At 42.4% G+C, this 26,741-nt stretch overlaps 1 protein-coding gene and 1 pseudogene across 1 annotated transcript in view; both read right to left on the reverse strand.

Moving 5' to 3' along the window:
* The window catches only part of SIRT5 (sirtuin 5), a 41,467-nt gene extending 25,098 nt beyond the window's left edge, over nt 1-16,369 (reverse strand). Inside the window, exons 1-3 of the mRNA XM_041772689.1 lie at nt 16,146-16,369; nt 7,838-7,989; nt 4,855-4,988 (exon numbers count right to left, since the gene is read on the reverse strand). Of these exons, the coding sequence (XP_041628623.1) occupies nt 4,855-4,988; nt 7,838-7,952 (249 nt within the window). The 5' untranslated portion in view covers nt 7,953-7,989; nt 16,146-16,369. The remainder of the gene's footprint in view (nt 1-4,854; nt 4,989-7,837; nt 7,990-16,145) is intronic.
* A 9,762-nt stretch (nt 16,370-26,131) lies between these two features.
* On the reverse strand, nt 26,132-26,502 carry LOC121499375 (annotated as a pseudogene).
* Between the last annotated feature and the right edge of the window lie 239 nt (nt 26,503-26,741).

Genomic DNA, 26,741 nt, shown 5'->3' on the forward strand with positions numbered 1-26,741 from the left:
CATATAACTTCTGACTTCCCCAAAACTTAACTATTAATAGCTTCTACTGTCGACTGGAAGCCTTACCGATAACATCAACAGTTAAGTAACACAGATTTTGTATGTTATATGTATTATATAATGTATTCTTACAATAAAGTTCACTAGAAAAAAAGAAAATGTTAAGAAAATTGTAAGGAAGGGAAAATACATTTACAGTGCTGTCCTGTACGGATCAATACCGAATATATGTTGTCTGTTTACACCAGAAATCATCTGTCAGGGCCTACATCAATATTCTTATATACGATATAAAAAGACTATAGATGTTATACATATTACTAACAGTAGACATAAAAAAATAAAAGATAGGGGCACTAGGGTGGTCAGGCAGTGATCCCAGGGATCAAGTCCCACATCAGGCTCCCCGCAGGGAGTCTGCTTCTCCCTTTGCCTATGTCTCTGCCTCTCTCATGAATGAATGAATGAATGAATGAATGAATGAATAAATAAATAAATCTTTTAAGTAAATAAAACATAATGTTAAAAAATTCGTATTTATTTATGCATGAAAATTCATACATTGATAATGAAGAAGTACCCATAGGATTGTTTTATGGTCCCTCGTGCAATGGATAACATGGCTTCAAGGTATCTGGTCTACCAGCTACATTAATGAATGGTTATAGTATCTTTATGGCATTCAGTATTATAGTCATGTTCATAATGCAGTATTAGAAACATTGTTATGGGGACGCCCAGGTAGCTCAGTGGTTGAGTGTCTGTCTTTGGCTCAGGTCGTGATCCCAGGGTCCCGGGATAGAGTCCTGCATCAGACTCCCTGCATGGAGCCTACTTCTCCCTCTGCCTGTGTCTCTGCCCCTCTCTCTCTCTCTCTCTCTCTCTCTCTCTATGTGTGTGTGTGTGCGTCTCTCGTGAATGAATAAATAAATAAAATCTTAAAAAAAAAAAGAATTTATTGTTTTGGGCTTGATGGCTTTCACAGCTTCTTCTCTAATGATGCCATCTTTACTAGCATAATCCTTCCAGACTTTCATGATGTTCTGTCAAGGTACCCTTCCACAGTGTTGACAATCCTTTCCATAGAGCACTGTGTTTCATGAGCCTTAAAGGTCCTTATAACCCCTTGACCTACAGACTGAATTAGAGATATTGTGTTTGGGAACAAGCAGACCAGTCTGACGCCTTCAGTGTTGAACTCATGGGCTTCTGGGTGGCCAGGGGCATTGTCCAATATCAAAGGAACATTAAAAGGCAGTCTCTTATTAGCAAGGTACTTCATCAACGGGGCCCATCCAGAAACAGGATTCTTGTTGTCCAGGCCTCTGTCTTGTACAACCAAGACTGGCACCTGCTATTTATCTTTTCCCTTGAAAACTTGGGGAGTTATCAGCTTTATAGATAAGGGCTGTCCTGATCAGAAACCTGAATGCAGGGCAGCCTGGGTGGCTCAGTGGTTTAGTGCTGCCTTCAGCTCGAGGCATTATCCTGAAGACCTGGGATGAGTCCCACATCGGGCTCCCTACATAGAACCTGCTTCTCCCTCTGCCTGTGTCTCTACCTCTGTCTCTCATGAATAAATAAATAAAATCTTTCAAAAAATAAAAATAAAAAAGAAAGAAACCTGACTGCATTTGTATAAAACTGTAGAATTAGCCTATCCCTTCCTGTCTTAAATCTTGGCATCACTTCTCTTTCTTACTAATAAACATCCTTAGTAGCATATTTTTCCCCCAGAACAGGGCACTCTGTCTATATTAAAAACCTGTGTAGGCAGACATTCTCTCCTCAAAGATCTTCTTAATGGGGTCTGGGAACTTGTCTGCTGCCTCTTGGCTGGCAGAAGCTACTTCTCCTGTTAGCTTGGCTTTTTTTTTTTTTTTTAAGCCAAACCTCTTTTTAAGATTATCAAACCAAATTCTGCTGGCTCTGAATTTTCCAGCTTTAGATCCTTTACCTTTTTTTTGCTTTAAGTTATCATACAATGACTTTGCTTTTTCTCAAATCACCATGGAGTCTAAAGGTATACCTCTCTTAAAGCCAATCCTGAACCGCATAAAAGCTGCATTTTCAATATGAGATAAAAATATATTTCACAGGACGCCTGGGTGGCTCAGCAGTGGAGCATCTGCCTTCGGCTCAGGGTGTGATCCTGGGATCCAGGATCGAGTCTCACATCAGGCCCCTTGTAGGGAGCCTGCTTCTCCCTCTGCCTCTGTCTCTCATGAAAAAATAAATAAAATATTTACAAAAAAATATATATATATATATATATGTATTTCACAAAAAAGTGCAAGATTTTTGCACCTGCTGGTGTAGCTATGGCAATGGCCTCATGAATTTCCTTTTTTTTTTTTTCCAATGGATCTTCCTGAAATAATTGGTGGGCAACCACAGTGGCAGACCTCAATCTATAGGTCATATCAAGCAATTCAACTTTTTTTTTAAATGTCATGTCATGACTTTCCTCAGCTTTTTGGGAGCATTTTCTACATCACTAGTGGCACTTTGCATGGGTCCCATGGTATGATTCAGGGTTGATCATATTGCACTAAGCATGATGAAAAATATATGGGAACCCCAAGAGTTCACTCTTTTTAAAATTTTTCCTATTTAAATTCAATTGGCCAACATATAGTATAACGCCCAGTGCTCATCACACCAAATGCCTTCCTGAATGCCCATCACCCAGTTACCCCCTCTCCCCACCCCACCTCCTCTTCTGCAACTTTTTGTTTATTTTTCAGAGTTAGGAGTTTCTCATGGTTTTCTTCCTCTCTAATTTTTCCCCACTCAGTTTTTCCCCTTTCCTTATAGTCCCTATCCCTATTTCTTATATCCGCATATGAGTGAAACCATATGATCATTGTCTTTCTTCGACTGACTTCTAGCACTCAACATAATACCCTACAGTTCCATGCATGTCGATGTAAATATAGGTATTCATCCTCTCTGACGGCTGAGTAATATTCCATAGTATATCTATACCACATCTTCTTTATCCATTCATCTGTCCAAGGACATCTCAGCACTTTCCACAGTCTGGCTATTGTGTACATTTCTTCTATGAACATTGGGGTACCGGAGTCCTGTCATTTCACTACATCTGTATTTTTGGGGTAAATACCCAGGAGTACAATTACTGGGTGGGAAGGTAGCTCTATTTTTAACTTCTCCAGGAACCTTCATACTGTTTTCCAGAGTGCCAGAACCAGCCTGCATTCCTACCAGCATTGTCCACATCCTGGCCAACGTTTGTTGTTTCCTGTCTTGTTAATTTTAGCCATTCTCACTGGTGCAAAGTGGTATTCCAAGAGATTACTTTTTTTTGTTGTTTTTTTTGTTTGTTTGTTTTTGTCTGTTTGTTTGTTTTTGAGATTACTCTTTACAGCAACATGAAATTTACTGGAGGGACAAACTGCTCACATAGAGATGACTAGTGTCACACCAAATCTTAAACAGATACTTGCAATACTTGAGCTCACCGCAACAGCAACAGGAGGAGGTAGCTACAAAACTATTACAGAAGTACGGTAGGCACTATAGTCAGGTTTAAGTGAGATTTAATACTGCATCATTACATTTGTTTACATTTCTCTAGACTAAGAATGGCACCATATGTGGTCTGCATTTGTGTACGTAAGTTTTAATAAATTTAAAATTTTTATAATAAATTTGTATGGTAGTAAATGATAAAAACAGACTAGTATCTACATATATTTCATGCATTTATGAATTTATGACATACCTTTTTCTTAAATTTTTAAATATTTCTAGGTTATGCTGCTCATCTGTGAGTTTTTTCAAATTGTTGCAAATTTTAAAAAATTTTATAATATATATAGAAAAAAAATCCATGTGTCAGTGGACCCACGCAATTCAAACCTGGGTTGTTCAAGGGTCAACTATATATTATACCTGAATACAAATGTAAATCTTAATTTGTTTTATTTTTACCTTAATACAAATTGAATTTTTAAAAAGTCCATGCCCATAGAACTTTCATTCTAATAGCCTTCATATAAAGTTTTACACATGAAGCTCTAAGCCTTCAACAGTGCAACTGTGGCTTTAGATATGAAAATTTCAAGAGCACCTGGGTGGCTCAGGTGGTTAAGCATCTGCCTTGGGCTCAGCTCATGATCTAAGGGTCCTGGGATTGAGCCCCACCATGGGGCTCCCTGCTCAGCGGGGCATCTGTTTCTCTCTCTCCCTCTGTCTACTCCCCACCGCCACTCATGCACTCTCTCTCTCTCTCTCTCAAATAAATAAATAAAATCTTTTAAAAATACATGAAAAGTCACAGGAACTTTAAAAATGTGTAGTATTTAATTTCAAAATCTGTAGAAGAGTGATGAACTATGCTAACCAAGATTTCTCTGACTCTAATTACCAAAAGAAATCCAAATTGTTATGAGAATATGGGATGCCTGGATGGCTCAGTGGTTAAGCATCTGCCTTTGGCTCAGGGCATGATCCCAGGGTCCTGGGATCAAGTCCCACATCGGGCTACCCCCAAGGAGGCTGCTACTCCCTCTGCCTGTGTCTCTGCCTCCCTCTCTTTCTCTCTCACGAATACATGAATAAAACCTTTAAAAAAATTTAAAAAATAAATTGTTATGGGAATAAATACAATCTATACAGATCTAAAAAGCAAGGAAAGAGGCTATTTTGCTTATGTCTGAGACCTTAATCCTTCATCACACACACTGTGTTTCGATGCCACAATAAGCAAGACAAGAATCACAGTTAATTTTGGAACTTTGCCCCCTGGGTTAGGCATCAGGCTTTGAGTCAAACTCTGCCACGGTTTCATTCAGAGGAAACCCCTGGAATTCTGGAAACGCCCCTCACCTGAGCTTGCCATTTTCTCCAGTAGCCCCCAGCTCCTCTGAAAGTCGGGACTCCGCTCTCAGCACTAACGCCAGCCCCTGAAAGGATGACTATGTGCTTCGCTTTTGCAAAAAGCTTCCGAAAATCAGCCATATCTGAAGAAAGAACAAAATTTTTATAAATCCAGTGTACCATGTGGACATTTATATCCTGTATTGATTGTTCATATTTGGACTTGACCTCGTGTGAAATCATACTTTAGGATACCCAAATAAAAATCAGTCCTATACAGGGGCACCTGCATGGTTCAGGCAGTTGAGCATCTGACTCTCGATTTCCACTCAAGTTGCTATCTCAGGGTCAAGAGATTGAGCCCTGTATCAGGGTCCACGCTGGGCATGGAGTCTGCTTGAGATTGTCTCTCTCTCTAAAATAAGCAAATACATCTTAAAAAAAATCAGGGCCACCTGGGTGGCTCAGTCAGTTAAGCATCTGCCTTTGGCTCAGGTCATGATCCCAGGGTCATGGGATAGAGCCCCACATTGGGCTCCCTGCTCACTGGGGAGCCTGCTTCTCCCTCTGCCGCTTCCTGTTGCTCCCCTGCTTATGCTCTCTATCAAATGTATAAATGAAATCTTTTAAAAATAAATTAAATTAAATTTTAAAAATTAAAAAAAAAAATCACTCCTGTACTATGAAGACGTCATTCATGTGGCCTAATGTGCGAGCATATAGCATCTTAAAGAAAGAAGCAGGGCCCATGACTCTGGCTTTGAATCTCGGCTGTCTCCCATCCATCCACCTGTGAGCTCTGATGGAAAGGACTTGCCCTCTGCTCTCTGGCTGTTTGATGTACACAGTACTGCCTTCCCACAGGCAGGCTGTTAGAAAGATTTTTAAAAGCTAATGGATGGGAAAATGCCAGACCAGCACTGCCTGTGACCACCACCCCCACCACCGCCAACACAGACATCTCCCCAGAGTGGCTAACCTATGCTAATGCACTGCAAATTTTGGCAAAAGTGCAGGTGAGTCCTTGGTGCAGCAGGTTTTCTGGTCTCCCCCACTGGAGGCAATGGAGACCCTGGAATGAAGGAGCATCCCCTGAGAGATGGAACTGGGGATAGCTGAAATGGAGAAAAGGAGAGATAGGGGGATGGAGGTGGAGAGACAATGAACTGAGATATGAAAAGGAACATGACTCCATTTTGTACCCCAAGCTGGTAAGACAGATTCTGTTGGTCTCTCATATATTGCCACCTTCCTTATAAGACCTCAGCCTGGTAAGCCTAGAGTCACCTTCATGACTGGCCCAGGACTGAGAACCTCAATAAAGATCCCCATCCCTTCTCCCCTTCCCTTCCTCTCTGGCTACTGGTAAGAAGGCACAGGGAGTAAAAGTAGACCCTCAGAAAGAAAGAAGCAGAGGATCCAACTCCCTCTCCAACTGCATTCTTTTTTTTTTTTTTTTAAGATTTTATTTATTTGACAGAGAGAGCACACAAGCAGGGGGAGGGGCAGAAGGAGAGGGAGAAGCAGGCTCCCCACTGAGCAGGGAGCCTGACTCAGGACTCGATCAATCCCAGGACTCTGAGATCATGACCTGAGCCAAAGGCAGACATTTTACTGACTGAGCCATCCAATCACATTCTTAAAGCTCTCTGGGATCACGTCTGGAAGTTTAAGTCCCAAAGGATTTAAGATGGTGCTGGTACACTGTTCCTTTATGATATAACTAGCCCAACCATTTGCCGACCATGCCGAAGCTTAGCCCACGCTCACATTCCCTTTGGAGATAGACCAGTATGACAAATGAGGCTCACTAAAGCTGTCCAACCAGGAAGAATTCAAAAAAAGAAACCCAGTCTGGGTGGATTAGAGTTTGCAGTTTGGTCTAATCTCCTGAAAAAAACAAGATGCTTAATAGAAAAAAGAGTACTTTACCAGGGACTCTTTGTATGACTTCAGGGTTCAAACCCTACAAATGTTCTCAAGGACTTCAAAGTTCACTCATAATGCTTTCCCTTAGCTCTAAACATCTTTAAAAAAACAAACAAACCTGAAACGTCATCCTACTGATGAACAGATCCTAGTTAAGGTGATTCTATTAAGGTCCCACTTTTAGCAACTTCTAGAAACAAGAAGGTCAGCTTGGGTTTGGTTCTTGGAAAACAGGATGCAAATACAAGAATGTTAACATGGTGTAAAATCTGGAGAAGGAGGAGGAGGGGGAAGGGGAGGAGGAGGAGGGGGAGGAGGAGAAGAAAGGAGAAAGAAGAAAGAAGAAGAGGCATTTCCCAATGACTGAGGGAAAATACCCCAGGACATTTTGCAGTTCCAAACCCAGATGGCCCACTCTGGGCAGAAGTCAAGCAAGCACACAGCTGTGGGTCCCCCATAGATTCAAGCAGCCTGCCTTATTCCCAAGGGATTTGGTTGTTTTCTGTTCCTGAACTTGGGCAAAATGGAAGGAGGGGCTGGTATGTCTGGGCACACTTGCAATATTAGAAAGAAGTTATCCAGAAGTTGAAAAATAACAAAAGAGGTCAGCTTGGCCTTTCAATGCCATACTAACACATGTTTAATAGGCCCACCAAAGATCCTGTATTATATAAATCTGTTAGGCGCTATATTCACTACAGATTAAGAGCCCAGTTAGAGATAAGAATCCCATCTGTGCAGAACATTTAACTCCATATAATGCTGTAAGGACAAACCTCGCTGAGAGGCAAGGACTTTAAAAGACAAATCCTAGGTGAGAAGCTTGAATGCAAATATTCTGGGAGAAGCAATAAAATGTCTCCAAAGGACTTCAGTTTGACTACTCAGAGGTAATCCCAGACCCTGTTCTGGAAGGGGCTTGCCTGAGGAAAGATGGCAGCTTTCTCCAAAAGCTTGCCTAGCACTCGCGCCACTATAGACATTCCCCCTCAAAGTCCAGGAACTCTCAGGTACTACAAATTCCACTGGAGATGAAGGGGGTGGCAGGCTGAGAAAGACCTACTTGAACTTGGTCGAGCCATTGTTGGGCAAATCCGGGTTCCAGTGGAGGCTGGAGACTTCAATCCATGATACAGCCCATAAAATAATCGACAGGGGGCAATCTGAAGAGGTTGCATCAAGTTGTCTTTGCGGTACTAATTCCTGAGATGGGTTCTAGAAAAAAACCACAGAAACAAATAAAATCAACTTGGTTTTGTACATACATGTGTGTATCTATCTATATATGTGTGTGTGTGTATATATATATATGTATATATATGTGTATATATATATATATATGTAAGAATGCCCTTTATAAATATCATTAGTAACAGATCTTTTTTTTTTTTTTTTTTAATTTTTATTTATTTATGATAGGCACACAGTGAGAGAGAGAGAGAGAGGCAGAGACACAGGCAGAGGGAGAAGCAGGCTCCATGCACCGGGAGCCTGATGTGGGATTCGATCCCGGGTCTCCAGGATCGCACCCTGGGCCAAAGGCAGGCGCTAAACCACTGCGCCACCCAGGGATCCCATTAGTAACAGATCTTGATGGTATTCGTCCTCTAAACCAACTGTTTCCCACTTGTGTTCTCAAGCACTCCCAGGGGCCCTGAAGCAGTGGTTCTCAAAGACTGGCCTCCAGACCAGCAGTATTCTCCAAGTTTGAGAAATACTGCCTTAGAGGCTTGGGAAGGGGTAAGATGGGAAAATTCATTTGAAAAAAACAAGTTCTGCTGCTTTTTAAAAGGTATGAAAAGGTAAGGAAAAGGCATGCCTTCTCAAACTTTTGGTCAAAATACAGTTTCTACGAGAATGTAAATTCTGAGAATGGAACTGGGCAGAGAAGACTTGTACTATGCCAACAAATAAGACCAAGAGGACATCAAGTCAAAAGAAACTGTGACTTAAAACACATTTAGTAAATTTCTATCCAGCCCTGAGGAATTTTATAAAAAACCAGACACAGAGAAGGACAATATTTGGCTCACTGACATCAAAAGGGTAACTGGCAGGGCTGACTCTGATTGAGTGGGCAAACTGTTGGAAGAACTCAGAATGAAAGGTCTGTAGATCTAGAAAACAGAAAAATAACACATTTACCAAAATGTCATAATCCCTTTGGAAGACAACCTATCAAAATTACCAGTGCATTTGCCCTTTGACCTAGCAATCCCAAGTGCGGAAAATTTTTAAACAGAGTTGCCCACATTCAAAATGACAGATCTACAGTTGTTCTTTAGATCACTGTGGTTAACAGCAAGAGATTGGAAACAACCTATCAATGGGGGATGAGTTCAGTAAACAATGGCACAGTCACAATACCCAGAATGACAATAAAATATGCATATGAATCCACCAATATGACATTCTAGAAGGGACAAAACTAAGGGAACAGAAAATAGGTCCAGTGGCTGCCTGAGCAAGGAGGAGTGAAAACACAAAGGGGCCGGAGGGGATTCTCAAGGGTGACAAAACTGTCCTACGACTTGATTAAGGCTGTGGTTACACAATTGTGTCTGTCAAAACCCATGAAACACTACACTCAAAAAGGGTTAATTTTCCTGTATGTGAACTATAGGATAGTTTAAAAATAAAGGTAATGGGCATAGGGTTTCAGCTTTGTAAAATAAAAAGGTTTAGAGATTGATTATACAACAAAGTAAATGTACTTACTTAACACTACTGAACTGTTCCCTTAAAAAGGGGCACATTGGGGCGCCTGGGTGGCTCAGCGGTTAACTGTCTGCCTTTGGCCCAGGGTGTGATCCTGGGGTCCTGGAATTGAGTCCCACATCAGGCTCCCTGCAGGGAGCCTGCTTCTCCCTCTGCCTCTGTCTCTGCCTCTCTCTCTGTGTCTCTCATAAATAAATAAATAAATAAATAAATAAATAAATAAATAAATAAATAAATAAAACCTTAAGAAAAAAAAGATGGGGGCACTTGGGAGGCTCAGGGGTTGAGCATCTGCATTTGGCTCAGGTGGTGATCCTGAGGTCCTGGGATGGAATCCTGGGATCAGTCCTGCATTGGGCTCCCCACAGGAAGCCTGCTTCTCCTTCTACCTATGTCTCTGTCTCTGTCTTTCATGAATAAAAAAATGGTTAAGATGGTAAATTTTTATGTTCTGTGTATTTTACTACAATTTAAAAAAAACAAATGAACAAAGTGATTAAATGTAATTTGCCACTGTATTTATAAGCAGACAAAAAAAAAAAAAAAAGAAGTGATGGCTGGTATCAGCAGAGCAGAGGATAGTAAGAGAGGTTAAAAATAAATGTCTGAAACCATAAGAGACTCCTAACCATAGGAAACAAACTGAGGGTTGCTGGAGGGGAGGGAGGTAGGGGAAGGGGGTAACTGGGTGACAGACATTAAGGAGGACAGGATAGAAACAGCAGTGAGTGTTATATAAGACTAATGAATCACTGAATCTACCTCTGAAACCAATGATACATTATATGTTAATTGAATTTAAATAAAAATTTTAAAATATTTTAAAATGTCTGGAAGATGAGGCTCAAAAACCAGTTACTAAAAAAATTTAAAAATGAAAAATAAAATAGAAAGGTTTTAAAAACCTGTTAGTGACAAATTGGATTATTTCATTCCACAAAGCATTCCAATGTGCAGATTTCATGTTAAAAAAAAAAAAAAGACATTCTCTCTTAATCTTTTTTTTTTTTTTTTTAATGTAAGCTCTATGCCCAACAGGGCTTAAATTTACAACCCCAAGATCAAGAGCTGCATGCTCTACCGCCTGACCCAGCCAGGCATCCCAAGACATTCTCTAGAACCTTGACCCGTATCTCCAGAATATAAAGAGGGGGAAAAAGTCAGATGCATATAGTGTTTTGTAAGAGAAACGGAAGGAGATAGAAGTATATACTATAGCATTTATCTACATTTGCATTTTAAAAAATGGAAGATTTCCCAAGTAATGAGTAAAAAGAGTTGGAGGTGGGGTGAGAAATAGCGTGTTTGGAGACCAGAGGAAAAGCAAGGATTTTCAATGCATGTGTTTGTAGGTTTACAGTGTCCGTGCTCTCCATTGAAAGACCACAAACACACCAGAGGTTGAGCAAGTTGCAAGGAGAGAGCAGCACACTGTGAGGACCTGCAAAGTGTCTCAGGTACAGTGTTAGCACGGATTTATTACAGGAGCTGGGTCTGTGTCAGGAAGGCTAGTGAGAGTTGCTAGAAGCAAGCTTTGTTCTAGACCGTCAGGGAACAGGACACCTTGGTTATCTTCGAGAACCTTCCTGAAAAGGTGCAACGAGTGAAACAGGGCTAGAGCTGGGGTCAAGACACAGCAGTCTCTCCTATTAGCTAGGATAGGAGAATGGTCTGTCATTTTTGTGGTTTAGAAAATGTTCTTGTTTTTGTCTGGGTTCAGACCTAATGATGGAGTTGTCTTGTCTTTGTCCTCATTCACTGTGGTCAAAGGAGAGCCTTGTCTGATGTTGGTACTGAAATTATGTTCAACAGAACACCAGGGTCCATTGCATAGGGCCAGGACAAAACAAGGAAGCAAACCAAATGTCCGTCAACTTATAAAGGGGGAAAAACAAAAAACAAAACAAAACACCAACTGTGATTCATCTGTACAATGAAATATTATTCCACAATGAAAAGAATAAACTGCCACTCTACGCAAAAACATGAGTGAGCTTTTAAAGTATTATGCAATAGTAACTTGACAGGAGAAAAAGCTAACAGACCCAACCTCAACTGAGTGATCAAAAAATTTTTTTTAATTTTTTTTAATTTTTATTTATTTATGATAGTCACAGAGAGATAGAGAGAGAGGCAGAGACACAGGCAGAGGGAGAAGCAGGCTCCATGCATCGGGAGCCCGACGTGGGATTCGATCCCGGGTCTCCAGGATCGCGCCCTGGGCCAAAGGCAGGCGCCAAACCGCTGCGCCACCCAGGGATCCCCTGAGTGATCAAAATTAACATCGTCAGTAATAAGACATACTGACTTCATCTACCTCCTTAGAGGATGCAATGAGAGGGCAAAACATCACTTCTGTAGAATTTCCCCCAAAAATGCATTCAATCTAATTATTAAAAATACAGCAGTAAAACTCCAGTGGAGGAAGCATTCTACAGCAAAATTAACTGGTACTCTTCAAAAAAAAAAGTTACCAAGTTAATGAAAAATAAAGACTGGGGACTTCTCCCCAGATTGCAGACTTAAAGAGACATGACAAAGAAATTCTCCAAAGGGATTCTGGGTTGGATTCAAGACATGAAAGGAGACACTGCTGGGAGAAGTGGCAAAATTTGAGTGAAATTTTGCAGAGGCAAAAATAGCAAACAGTATCTTGCCAATGTCAATGTCCTGGTTTAGATCCTTGTATTCTAGTTTGGTAACACGTTAACCTTAGGGGAAATTGGATGAAAAATATATGGGAATTCTGTGTACTATTTCTGCAACATTTCTGTAAACCTATAATTATTTTGAAGTAACAAAAAATAAAGAAAAGCATTATGCTAAGCAAATGAAGCTAAAACCAAAACCTACATACTATTTGAGATCATTTATATGATATTATGAAAGAGCAAAACTGTAGGTACAGAAATCATATCCTTGGTTTGCAGGAACTGGGGGAGAGAGGAGGCAGGGAGGGCCAGGGAACTTTTTTAAAGCAGTAAAGCAGTGGAAAATTCTATGTCTTTATTTTGTAGTGGTTTCCAAAAACTCATGGAACTGTATAATAAGAAGGGTGAAATTTCATAATACCTAAGTCAGATTTCAATAAACCTCACTTAAAAACAAAAAGCAAGCACAATGACAAATTTGCAGCATAACCCATCCCTGATGTAATCAAAAAGACTAGAGAAGAAGCTTGGAATTTTGAAAAAGAGGGTAGGTTAGAGAAAAATGGTGTAGTGCTGGTTTCTACAACAACCTCATGGGACAAGACCCTCTGGCTGCCTGGAGTCCTTTCTGCAAAGAAGGAATGCAGGTCAGAGCCTGGGAACACCAAAAAAGGCCCCTGGCTGCTGATGGGGGAGGGGGAAGACGGTGGGCTGACCAGGGTACAGAGGAACCCTGGTAAGCAGCCTGCAGACTGCAACTATGGGAATGCTGAACCATCATGAAAATCACCCTAGTGCCCCATTTATAAAGGATGCAAGGGGGAAATGGCTTGACATGATTTTCACCTGGCATGGGCAGGATAGGCTTTTGAGAAACTTCAATTTATTTGGGAAAACTAATTATTTGAAATACCTCAGTAAGTAACAAGTGAGGGGTTGTGATAGTTTTTTTTTAATTATGGAAAATAACATACACAAAAATAGTATAATGAATTCTTATGCTCCCATCAGCCAGCTTCAATAATTATCAAGAAAAAATTCATTTGAGGCTTTAAGATACTGTCATAGATGATAACTGTTAAATTTGCACATCTTGATAAAAACTGTGAAAATCAAAGTTCCCAATACTGGGAATACTAACTTGCCTAAAACCTTCACACGTATTACATGAAGTTACTTATGCGATCATTTTTAGCTTAATATATATCTTTAGTTACTTCTCTCAAAAAGGAAGATGTTTGGGCAGCCGGGATGGCTCAGCGGTTTAGCACCGCCCTCAGTCCAGGGCATGATCCTGGAGACCCTGCATGGAGCCTGCTTCTCCCTCTGCGCCTCTGTCTCTCTCTGTGTGTCTCTCATGAGTAAATAAATAAAATCTTAAAAAAAAAAAAAAAAAAGTTTGAGTCCACTGCTAAAATTTGAAGACATCACTTTGTTCCAGAAAATTATTTTCTTCTGTAGGTTTTCAAATGTTTGCAAACATTCCTGCTTACGGTCAAAGACTTCTAGGTAACTCCTGAATAAACTGTCCTATTTTTTCCTCAGACATGAAGGTAGGATTTTAAAGCATTAAGAACTTTAAACAATTTAAGGAAAATCCAATCAACAGAGGCATTAAAATAAAGCAGCCGGCTACAGTGCTCTTTGTCTATACAGTTCTTATGCAAGAAGGTCTCAGTGATAGGTCTTCTGCCAAATAGCTATGAAATGAAGACAAATCTTCATTCTATTCTGAGCAGGAGTATTGAATTTGTTGCTAATTATAAACAGTTGTCAAAAATTTGAGAATACTGGGGTGCCCAGCTGGCTTATTAGGTAGAGCATGAGACTCGATCCTAGGGTTGTGAGCCTAAGCCCCACTTTGGGTGTAGATATTACTTAATAAAATCTTTTAAAAAAATTTTTAAACACTTGGGAATAGTAAGGAATTTTTTATTGTATGATTGACAAGATTAGGACATAATGCCTGGGTAAAATGTTACTAATTTTTCATCTAAGTTTTCCTATTCAAATGTTTTCATTATTGAGTAATAAAATTACTTTCACCAGGAACACTGAATTCAAAATAATAAAGTAGGACGAAGTTTTACTTGTTCATGTTTCAACATTTCCAAAAATCAGTAGTTTCTAGATTCTTTGCCTAGGAAATGCAATCACCAAGTACTTTTTGGGAAGACATCTTTAGTTCTCATCTAATCCATTAGACGTGAATTATGTCTAATGACAAACAGTGTATTACACATACAGATGCATGTATACACACACTCACGGGCTATAATACAATCAAAATACTTTCTAAACATATATATTATTTGCATTTCATATCTCTTCTCATACTAACTTATTAATTTATTAGTAGAATCTAAGTTTTCCGTGTCTATCTTAACTAATGAATCAGAAAACTTCTGGTCTCATAAAACCATTATGCTTCCTGTTTTACCAGTGAACATTCCACGATTTTTTTTTTTTTAAAGAATGTGGGAAACGCTTTGCTAAATTTTCCATTAATCCAAAGGTGTTCTGCAAGTCTTTCCGTGAATGTGCAAAGTAGGAATTAAATACAAAACATTTACGTGTTTTACAACAGTGCCACCTGAAATGTGCTTCCAAGATCAAAAAATGCTCAGAATGTAAGATTATTTTCAAGATGCTGGAAAGCATCTTCTGATCTACACAGAGGATCTACTGGAAGCATCTTCTATGCCAACATTTATTTGCCTCTCTGGGGTGTCAGGGTGAGCAGTGGCTCTACCTTCCACAATCCTACAACCCTGTTCAAGTGGAAAAGCAAATTCCTCTGGCAGCACAGGCCACCACTGTGCTGATTCAGTGAATGGAGAAATCCATTACCCTGCCTTTTATATTCAGGGAGGGAAGACAGGGCCACAGGGGAGAAAATAAATGCATTCATCAAACAGTCATTTCTCCCCTGTGGGGAGAAAATAAATGCATTCATCAAACGGTCATTGGGAGCTTTCTGGGTGTAGGACTGGCTCCCCAAACACTGGAGGTTATTCTGGGTGAATGGCAGTCTCTTGTTTAACCGAACTTTCGAAATCACCTACTGAATTAGAAAAAAAGAAAAGAAAAAAGAAAAATGTCTGTATGCTCCCTGTGGCATCCTACCAATCCTGAAAAATACAACAAATGAAAGGTTAGATCAGGAATTCGAGATTAAGGATCCCCGGGTGGCTCAGCGGCTTAGCGCCTGCCTTCAGCCCAGGGCCTGATCCTGGAGCCCCGGGATCGAGCCCAGGGATCGAGTCCCGCGTCGGGGTCCCTGCATGGACCTGCCTCTCCCTCCCTCTGCCTCTCTCTCTCTCTCTGTGTCTATCATAAATAAATAAATCTTTTAAAAAAATTTAAAAAAAATAGGAACTGCAAAAACTTACACAGATAAATACTTCTTGAACCTCTCAGAGCTAAGTAAGTGCAATGGAGCAGTGCCTGGCCATCCCCTCCACCAACTGCTCTCACCAAGGCCACCAGACACCTCCATCCACCTTGCTAACCCGCGTGGTCGTCTGGCTCCTCTTGGCCACGTCCAGCCTCGGACCTGTTGGATCACCCCACCCCCACCCCAACCCCCACGGCAAGCAGGTGCTGCTTCTGGCTTCCAAGCACCAGGCTTTCCAGGTCTCCGCTCCGCCCAGCGCTCCAGCCTACACCCCCCACCGCCTGCAACGTGCAACAGCCGGCTCCCCGCGCTCGCTCCCCGCGCTCGCTCCCCGCCCCGCCGGCGCTCCGGGCCCCTCGCCCTGCAGAGCCTTAGGCACCCTCCCCGGGAGCCCGACCTCCTGCCCCACCCCCGCTCCACAGCCACAGCCCGGCGGCACCTTCCAGCGCGGTCCCCGCTCCCTCCCGCCCCGCCCCGCAGCCGCCAGCCCCGGCCGCCGTCGCGGGCCACCCAGGCTGCGGCGGGGGCCACGCGGGCTCCCCCCGGGCCCGACGCTCGGCGCAGGCCCCCCCGGGCTCCCCCCGCACGGCGGCCTACTGGCCCACCTGCTCCGGCCGCGGGACCTTGACCTCGCTTCCGGCCCCTCCCTCGTCTCCCGGGCGGCAGCGGCCCGCAGGCTAGGCCCGGAGCACGCCCGGGCTCGAGGCTCCGCACGTGTGGCGGCCCTGCCCGGGGGCTCCGGGGGGTCGGCTTCCCGCAGAAGCGGGGTCCACTCCCCTCCCCCTCGCTGCTCCGCCCGGCATGGACCCCGGAAGCGGGGGAGCGCGCATGCGCCGGCAGGCCCCGCCCCCGGCAGGCCCCGCCCCCGGCAGGCCCCGCCCCCGGCAGGCCCCGCCCCGCGGGGGTCCGGGTCCGCCGCAGCGGAGGGAGGCCTCGGAGCCGTCCCGGCCGCTCCGAGCCCACCTGCGGGGTGCGTGGGGGGGCGCAGCTCCAGGGGCTCACCTGCCCGGGCCAGGGGAGCGGGGCTGCGCCGCTGTGAGCGACCCTCCGTCTTAAGTCGTGATTTATTACCTCTTTTCTGCGTGGAGCCACCGCTGGATGATGCAGCTGCGGGACAGTGCATTCCAGATGTTGGGGCAGCCCTCCTTGAAACGCTGCTTCCAGTGATGGTGCTTCCAGTTGGGTTCCTGGCACCACCACTGTGATTTTTTTTTTTTTTTTAAGATTCTATGTATTTATTCATGAGAGACACGGGGGCGGGGGGCAGACACAGGCAGAGGGAGAAGCAGGCTCCACGCAGGGAGCCCGATGGGGGAATACGGGAATGCAGGACTGGATCCCGGGTCTCCAGGACCATGCCCTGGGCCGAAGGCAGGCGCTAAACCGCTGAGCCACCAGGGATCCCCCACCACTGTGATCCTTACCTGCGTGCTCGCTTTGAGGGTCTCTAAGGACTCAGTGACCCATGCGGTTCTGCGTGTCTGATTCCCCTTAAAATCGCTCATCTTTCTCAGTTTGGATTCAGGCTTACCTGTAGCACGACCGTTACAACAGTGGAATGGCTCATGAGCCTGTCGATGGATCTGAACGGCAAGTGCTCTGGGAACTTGGGATGAAAAAAAAAAGTGTTACCTTAACATTTGTTTTCCCATCTCAAACCTCAACCACTTCCCTATTTGGCTGGAAATTCAGCCCACTTTGGAAACCCCTCTTGCTCCCAGCCCCTCAGAGAACCAATGAGGCCAAGGACTTTGGAGGCAGGTCTCACATCTGCCTGTTTTTTTCCCTAATGTGTTTATAGCACTGACATGGTGGCAAACACTTATAAGAACTTAACATGCATTAGGCCAATTTAAATCTTCCCCACCACTGGATAAAACAGTATAAGCCCCATTTTCAAGTAACTGTCCAAGTTGTTGGTAGAACTAGGATTTGAACCTAAGTGCTTTAGGTCCAGATACAAAGGTCCAGCCTCCCAAATATACTGCCTCTCACCAAGGAGTCTGTTGCTTTTTATGCCTGTGAGATGAGCCACTAAGTGTTCATCCTTCCTTTAATTCGGACACTGAGGAGGCTCAGGGCCCCTCACTGCCACCTTTCCTGGTCTCAAGGCCCAGCAAGTACCCTCAGCCACCACCCACAGGTTCAGCCACCACTGAGGCATGGCGCTCCCTGAGTCTACTACCTACAGCTCCCTTCCACCCCACTCTCCACCCCATCCCTTCTTCCAGGCTCCAAAGAGCTGACTCTTCCTCTCAAAGCATTAGCCACAATTCTCTCCTTCCAAGCAATTCCAGCTGAAATTCCTGATGGCCTTGTTCTTTCAAACAGACTGTCCCCTCATCCTGGAATGCTTTCTCCATGCTATTTCTCTCCCCCACCAAGCTTTAGGCTTCCCAGAAGATGACCTTTTTGTCTCTATTTGCTCACCAAGGAATTCCCATTCCCTCACAGTACCTGACAGTGAATGCCAATTGATTGTTTCACTTCATATATATTACATGAATAAATGAGCATCTTCACAGGAAAGCAGCCTAGAATTCAGAGGATAGCGGCTTAGCTATCTTGATCAAAATGAAGAAGCAAATTACTTTTTATTTCATGTTGCTTATGAGTCCCTAGAAGCACAGAACAAACCAAAAATAAACAAGCAAAAACAGTTTATCCATAACTCACCCTATTTACAAAGGTTTTCCTGGCATAACCGAGCAGTTTAGGAGCACATAGGCTGGGAGGTAGTGTTTATTGCCTCCTCCCTTTGGTGAGATTCAGACATGCCCAACTTTACCTCTGGGAAGAAAATCTCCCCCCACCCCGACTTTTATATCCTCTTAGAGTCACTTACTTTGCTGATTACCATGCTGCCCCTCACGAGTGGAGTGCCCTCTTTAAACCTCTGATACAAATGCAAACAGGGACTTAAACATATAGGCTGTGTGTCCTTTATCAATGGACTGATTTTAACATACTTATGAGAAGGCTAAAGTTTTCCGAGGGTTTTATTCAATACCACGGGAGAGCAGCAAGAACATAGACATCAAGACTGCAAAACTGGGGCACCTGGGTGGCTCAGGGGTTGAGTGTCTGCCTTCAGCTCAGGTCATGATCTGGGGGCCTGGATGGAGCCCCACATCAGGGCCCTGATCATTGGGGAGTCTGCTTCTCCCTCTCCCTCTGCCCCCTGCTTGTGCTCTCTCTCTCTCTCACTCTCTATCTCAAATAAATAAGTAAAACCTAAAAAAAAAAAAAAAAAAAAAGTAGATTTCCCAATTAAAAAAAAAACTTGCAGGGGTACCTGGGTGGCTCAGTGGTTGAATGTCTGCCTTCAGCTCAGGTCGTGATCCCAGGATCCTGGCATCGAGTCCCACATTGGGCTCCCCACAGGAAGCCTGCTTCTCTCTTTGCCTATATCTCGTCTCTCTGTGTGTGTCTCTCATGAATAAATAAATAAAATCTTAAAAAAAAAAGGATAAGATCAAAGTCCCAGCTGTGTCCAGATGTCCATTCTTCCTTATGTGGGAGCTCTGTGTAGTTTCGAGGGTCCTTTTAGCCATAGTTCCCCTGACGCAATCAAGGCCCTCTCAGTTTCTGCATCTTGGCAAGCTTGAACCTCTGCTGGCTGAGGCCGTCTCTCCCCTGGCAGAAAGTCCACGAAATAGGACCCTTTCCAAGAAAACCACTAGCCAACTCCCCTTCCATGGGGCCATATCCAGCCCATGAAAAAAGTGGATAAATCTTTTCCCTGCCAAATCCTAGAAATGGTGGGTTCCTACAAAACCCTCACTCTTTGTTGTACCGCTTCAAGCCTGTCTAGCCTCATCTTCTCACCTTTGGGCTTTCTCAGGTACCTACCAAATATCAGTCCTGGAGTCCATCCAGCTCTAGGGCACACAGGTCAAAGGCTCTGGGTGCTTACTGAAACCCTCTCCTCAGTTGACTGGAGGTTAAGGACGGACTCCCCAATGCTCCCCCATGATAGTACAGGAAAGACACCTACATTTTGAGGCACCTGGGTGGCTCAGTTGTTTGAACATTTGCCTTCAGCTCAGGTCATGATCCCAGAGTACTGGGATCAAGTCCCACATGGGGCTCCTTGCTCATCAGGGAGTCTCCTTCTCCCTCTGCCCCTCCACCTGCTCATGCTCTTTCTCTCTCACTCTCTCTCTCAAATAAATTTTTGAAGAAAAAAGACACCTACATTTTAACAACTATACTCATGTCTTTCCTTCTATAGGCCTGAGGGTGGGTAAGGGGCTAATGATGCATAACAGTAACAGTTAGCTAACATTCGCTGAGCTTTTTCTAAGTGCCAGCCTCTTTTCTGAACACTTTGCATCGATTATTAAATCCCTTGAATCCTCACAACGACTCTGTGACGGCTGCTTTGATGATCTTCCTTTTGCAGATAAGGAAACCAAAACACAAAAAGGTCAGCTGATCTCCCCACAGTCACAAACTAGTAAGGGCAGAGTCAGGATTTGGACTCAGGCACTCTAGCACCTGCACCCAGGCTATTGACCACTGTATCCCACTACACGTGAATGATCTAGCACCTCTCTTTAAAAGGTGAAGTTGTGGGACGTCTGGGTGGCTCGATGGTTGAGTGCCTTCAGCTCAGGTAGTTCCTGGATGGAGGCCCACATCAGGCTTCCTTCAAGGAACCTGCTTCTCCCTTTGCCTGTGTCTCTGCCTCTCTTTGTGTATGTCTCATGAATAAATACATAAGATCTTAAAAAAAAAAAAAGGTGGGGGTGCTGGGGCACCTGGGTGGCTCAGTGGTTAATCATCTTCCTTTGGCTCAGGGCATGATCCAAGGGTCCTGGGATGGAGTCCCACATCGGGCTCCCCACAGAGAGCCTGCTTCTCCCTCTGCCTGTGTCTCTGCCTCTCTCTTTGTATCTCTCATGAATAAATAAAATCTTTAAAAATAAATAAATAAAGTAAAAGGTGGGGATATTTGTTAGCCACTTTGTCCTCAACCTTCTGAATCTCAGCCAAAAGCATGAGACAACCAGAAACATTGCAATTACCACCTTGATCCATCCATGATTATAGTGTATGTGTGTGTATTCTTTTCTTCTGGTCCCTACACTGTTCTATTTTCCCTGACTTACTTTTTTCTCTGTTTTGATCTTTCATGTTGAAGACTTTCCTCAATTATCTGGTGATCCTTGACAACTCTTCATAAGTAAGACTGGCAAAATGTGATAGAATTCTTAGGGTGTGGGAGGAGGAGGAGGAGGTGTGCATCATTGGGCCTCATTGTAGGGCCACTGGATGAGGACAGAGCTAGTTCACGTGGGGGCATAGGGTACAAAAATATCCATCTCTGAGGCCTGGCATGAACCAGTAAATCATTTTCCTTTCAGGCTGTAGGCCCTGGAGAGACCTCTGCACACACACCTCTGCTTTCTCAGCTCTGGTCATCCATTCCTCTATCATCTTCTCATTGTCTCCAAATGTGTTACTATTTCTTATCTCCTGTTTTTCCTGAATTTCTTTGATCTAGCAAGGTTACATTCCCTTTCTTGTTTCTTTTTCCTTTACTCCCATTTCAGAGAGGTCTCAGGGGAAATGAAGTGTAAAGAGCTCTTCATTCTACTGCACTTAACTGGAATTTTCTCTTACTATTTATTCTGTTTCACGATTGTCCTTGATATTCTCCCTGGGAATTTTAGAAAAAAACTGCCTCTTTCTAAAATCAAAATCTATTGGTATTTTTTTAAGAGATCAAGTTTACTTTATAAACTAATTTAGAGGGAATTGACAAATTTATAATGCTGAGTTTTCCTACTAAAAAAGGGTATTTTTTAGAATATATTTAATTCAAAACGTTTTTGCACCCTTTTGTTTATTGTAGCATTTTTTATAATAGACAAGATATGGAAGCAACCCAAGTGCCCATTGATAGATGAATGGATAAAGAAGATGTGATATACATATATGCATATATATATATATATACACACACACACATATACATATAAAGAAGTATCACTGTCATAAAAAAAAGAATAAAATGTTGTCCTTTCCAACAACATAGATGGACCTAGAGGGTACTATGTTAAGTGAAATAGGTCAGACAGAGAAAGAAAAATACCATGTGATTTCACTTATATGTGGATTCTAAAAACAAACAAATGAAAAACAGAAAGAGGCTCATAAATACGGAGAACAAACTGGTGGTTACCAGGGGTGGGGTGGGAGAAGTGTGAAATAGGTGAAGGGGATAAAGAGTACAAACTTCCAGTTACAAAGTAAATAAACGATGAGGATGAAAGGTACAGCATAGGGAATATAGTCAATAATATTTTAACAACTCTGAAAAAAAAAAAAAACAACTCTGTATGGTGACAGATGGTAATCAGACTTATCATGGTGAGCTGTTGTAATATGTATATAATTGTTGTATCAATATGTTGTCACCTGAATCTAATATAATATTTTATGACAACTATACTTCAACTTAAAAAAAGGTATATACCTTTTAATTTATTCAAGGCATCTTTTAAAGCTCTCTTTGGAGTCTGCTTCTCTCTCTCTTTCTCTCAAATAAATAAATAAAATCTTCAAAAACAACATTCTATTAAGTGTAAGGTGGTATCTCATGGTGGTGATTGCCATTTCTCTAATGAATTACTATGCTGAGCCTCTTTCCATGTACTTATTTGCCATTTAAATCTGTTTGTTGAAGTGTCTGTTCAAATATTTTGCCTATTTTTTAAAATCTGGTCATTTTCTTATGATCAACTTGTGAAATTCCTTAGCCAGATATTTGTTTTACAAATATTTTCTCTGCTGCTTGTCTCTTCATTTTCTTACAAGCCTCTTTTAAGGATCGGGGGTTTTTCAATTTTGATAAGTCCAATTTATAAAAAAAATTTTTATAGCTTATGATTTGATTTTTGTGCCCCAAGTAATCTCTGCCTAAACCAAAATCACAAAGATTTTCTTCTGTATTTTATTCTAGAAGTGCCTTGTCATACATGATAACTACTAGTCAAATGTAACTACTTAAATTTGAATTAATTAAAATCTAATTAAATAAAATTAACAATTCAGTTCCTTAGCCACATTAGTCACATTTCAAGTACTTAATAGCCATGTGTGTCTACTGGCTATTGTATTGAATGATACAGGATGATAATAATACATATTCATTTTTTTAAAGATTTTATTTATTTATTCATGAGACACACACACACACACACAGAGGCAGAGACACAGGCAGAGAGAGAAGCAGGTTCCCTGCAAGGAGCCAAATGTGGGACTCCAGCCCAGGATCCCAGGATCATGGGCTGAAGGCAGACGCCCAACTGCTGAGTCACCCAGGCGTCCCAAACATTTTCATCATTACATAAAGTTCAATTGGAAAATGTTGCCATAGAAGTTTGATAGGTTTGGGCTTCACATTTAGATCTGTGATCCATTTTGATCCAATCTCACTCCTGAGTATTTCAAGAGAATGGAAATATAAGTCCACAGAAGCACCTCCAGGCAAATGTTTATAGCAGCTGTATTCTTAATTGCCAAAACCTGGAAACAACCCAAATATCCATCAATTGTGAGTGGATAAACAAATTGTTGTACAGCCTTACAAAAATATACTCCTTAGTAATAAAAAGGAGCAAATGAATAAGATATGCAACAATAAGGATTAATCTCAAAAGCATTATGTTAAAGGGGGGAAAAAGCCAAACTCAAAAGGCTACTTCCTGTATGGTTCTATTCATATCATACTCTGGAGAAGGAAAACTGTAGGCATAAGACACAGACTAGATCACTTGCCAGAGGACTGGGGTGGAGTAAGAGATTGATTACAAAGACACATGATTTTACAACACTTATTATCTCACACTTTCTGTAGGTCAGGGATTTGGGAGCAGCTTAGTTGTATGGTTCGGGCTCTGATCTCCCAGCTAAGATGTCAGCTAGAGCTGTTGTCATGTGAAGACTTGGCTAGGGCTTGTGGATCTTCATGCTAAGCTGTTCCCATATTCTTGACTTACAGCAACCATGAGGAAATAAATATTATTTTAAGCCATTAAGTTTTGGGTTAATTTCTCACATAGAGATAGACAAGTAATATCAATATCATATCAATGTCATACCAATACATATCAATGGCAGGAAGAAATTGGGAGGGCCCAAACCAAGAGAAAGAACTTAGAGCCTGTAGGGACTTGGTAGGAGAGGTAGCCTCTCACCTCTGAGCTCAGCTGGGAATCTCCAAGGCAGGGAACAAGGTGTTCAACTAGACTGGGTTAAAGAGGGGTTCCTCTGATGTTTTTGGAGACAGAGAAGGAGAATTAGGCATTGAATAAGAAGAAAGACATTGTTACTCTTGGGACTCTCCATGTGCACAGGCTTTACCCAGGTCCAGAATCCTTTGAATTTGCTCGTCTACTCCAGAATGGATGTGCATGGTAGAAGGGATCACTGAGAAAGTCATATCTGGACAACTGCCAGCAGAATGGGAGCTTAAAAGAAGAATGGATAAATACAGAACCTCTGAGAGTGAATTCAAGGAAATAAAAATTCAGGCACACTAAACAGGATTCAAGAAGAGGACTAAGGTTTGGAGGAGAGTAATGGTTTCAGGTAGAGCACACTGGTCATGGCATGACCTGCCTCCATCCTGTCTGCTTGACAACATAGGAGCTCTAAAGAGGGAAGAGGTTATGCAAAATTAAAGCATTTGGCTTATTAAATTCTGTGATCCCTGGGGCTGTGGGTCTTTCCTGGGGGCCTCTAAGAATGGAAGCCAAGAAGAGGAGTGTTTACAAGTCATTACCCACTACACTGGAGAAATGACATGTGAACACTGAATGGCCCAAGTAGACTGTTAAGCAGTGGGTGGGGCTGATTCATTTTGCTGAAATGGGCAGTGGCTTGAAGGAACTTGGAGATGTCTACAAATATGAAAAGGAAGACAAACAACAACTCTGTATAACAGTGTAGTTATACAAGTGTGGGCTATTTGACTAACAAAATAAGTGTTTAAGTAGTAAAGTGACCTTATTAGTCACCGTCAGCTGGTGAGGTCTGGGGACCTTCCAGTTATAGAAGAATAGTGGTCTTGTTCTTAATTGCAAGCCACAGAAACCAATCCTGGCTGGTTTAATTGGAAAAATGATTTTATTGGGGCACTCAGTTGGTTAAGCATCCAACTCTTGATTTCAGCTTGGTTCATGATCTCAGGGTTGTGGGATTGAGCCCTACATCAGGCTCCACCAGGCTCCAAGCTGGGTGTGGAGCCTGTTTGTATTCTCTCTGTCCCTCTCCCTCTGTCTCTTCCACCTCCCATATGCACATGTGCTCTCTCTCTCTAAAAAAGAAGAAGAAGAAGAAGAAGAAGAAGAAGAAGAAGAAGAAGAAGAAGAAGAAGAAGAAGAAAAGAAAAATGATCTTATTTAAAAAGATATTAGGGGGCAGCCCAGGTGGTTCAGTGGTTTAGCTCCACCTTCAGCCCAGGGTGTGATCCTGGAGACCTGGGATCATCAAATCCCGCATCAGGCTCCCTGCATGGATCCTGCTTCTCCCTCTGCTTGTGTCTCTGCCTCTCGCTCTGTGTCTCCGTGTCTCTCATGAATAAAGACACACAGAGAGAGAGTAATGCATGCAGGGAGCCCAATGCGGGATTTGATCCCGGGTCTCCAGGATCACACCCTGGGCTGAAAGTGGAGCTAAACTGCTGAGCCACCTGGGCTGCCCTAAATAAAATCTTAAAAAAAAAAAAAGGATATTAGGTAAATAACTGTAACTATAATAATTTGTTAATGAATGGAAGATAAAGAGATATAGATTATGACATAAAAGCATAAAACATGGAGAGGAAGAGAGTAAAAATGTAGTGCTCTAGAATGCATTTGAACAAGTTGTTATTCACTTAAAATAGACTGTTATAAATATAAGTTGCTTTATGTAAGCCTCTGGCAACCACAAAGCAAAAAGCTACAGCAGATACACAAAAAAGAAAGAGAAAGGAATCTAAGCATACCACTATAGAAAAGCATCAAATCACAAAGAAGAGAGCAAGAGAAGAAAGGAACAAAACAGTCAGAAAACACTTAACAAAATAGCAATAAGTCCATACCAATCAATAATTACTTTAAGTGTAAATGGACTAAATTTCCCAATCAAAGACAGAGTGGCTGAATAAATTAAAACAAACAAGCAAACAAGACCTAACTAACTGTATGCTACCTACAAGAGACTCACTTCAGCTTTAAGGCTGCATACAGACTAAAAGTGAAGGAATGCAAAAAAATCTTCCATGTAAATGGAAGCAAAAAGAAAGCCAGAGTAGCTATATTTATATCAAACAAAATAGACTTTAAGGCAAAGACTGTAATAGGAGACAAAGAAAGTCATTACATAATGACAAAGGTGTCAATCCAAGAAGAGGATAAAACATTTGTAAATATTAATGCACTCAATATAGGAGCACCTAAGTATATAAAGCAAATACTAATTGGTATAAAGGGAGAAATAGACAGCAAAACAATAATAACAGGGGACTTTGTGTGTGTGTGTGTGTGTGTGTGTGTGTGTGTGTGTGTGTCTGTGTGTGTGTTATTAATGCCAGCGCTCAGGCTTTGACCCCATACTTCTGCAGAGGGTACAGCCGCTCCTTCCACTGCTGCTTCTTGGTCTTCAGATTTTCCTCATGTTTATTTAGCCAGCAGCACATGGTACATGTCTTCTTGGGCCGCAGATCCAGGGGCTTGTACTTCTTACCCTTGTAGAATTTCCTGAGGTTCTATTTCTGCATCTTGTTGATGACAGTGAGAACACGGGCAATGGATTTATAAACAACTAGGATCTTAGAGAGCTTGGAGGGAGGCCACCTGTCACTTTGACGACACACAGCTGGGACAGCTCCACCTTCAGGTCTTCTAGCTGTTTAAACAGCTCCTCCTGATTCTTGCCGCGGAGATCTCGAGCCTTAATCTTGGACATGTCTGCACAATCCACTGCTGCCGCCACCGGAAAGAAGCCAAGAGAAAGAGCAACAGGGGACTTTAATACCCAACTTTCTTCATCTAGACAGAAAATCAATAGGGAACCACCAGACTTAAATGACAAGTTAGTCCAGATAGACTTAACAGTCATGAACGGAACATTCCACTCAAAAGCAGCAGAACACACATTCCTCTCAAGTCCACAAGGAACATTCTCCACGGTAGACCTCACAATAG

Source organism: Vulpes lagopus, chromosome 10 (assembly GCF_018345385.1).
Source record: "Vulpes lagopus strain Blue_001 chromosome 10, ASM1834538v1, whole genome shotgun sequence".
Taxonomy (NCBI): domain Eukaryota; kingdom Metazoa; phylum Chordata; class Mammalia; order Carnivora; family Canidae; genus Vulpes; species Vulpes lagopus.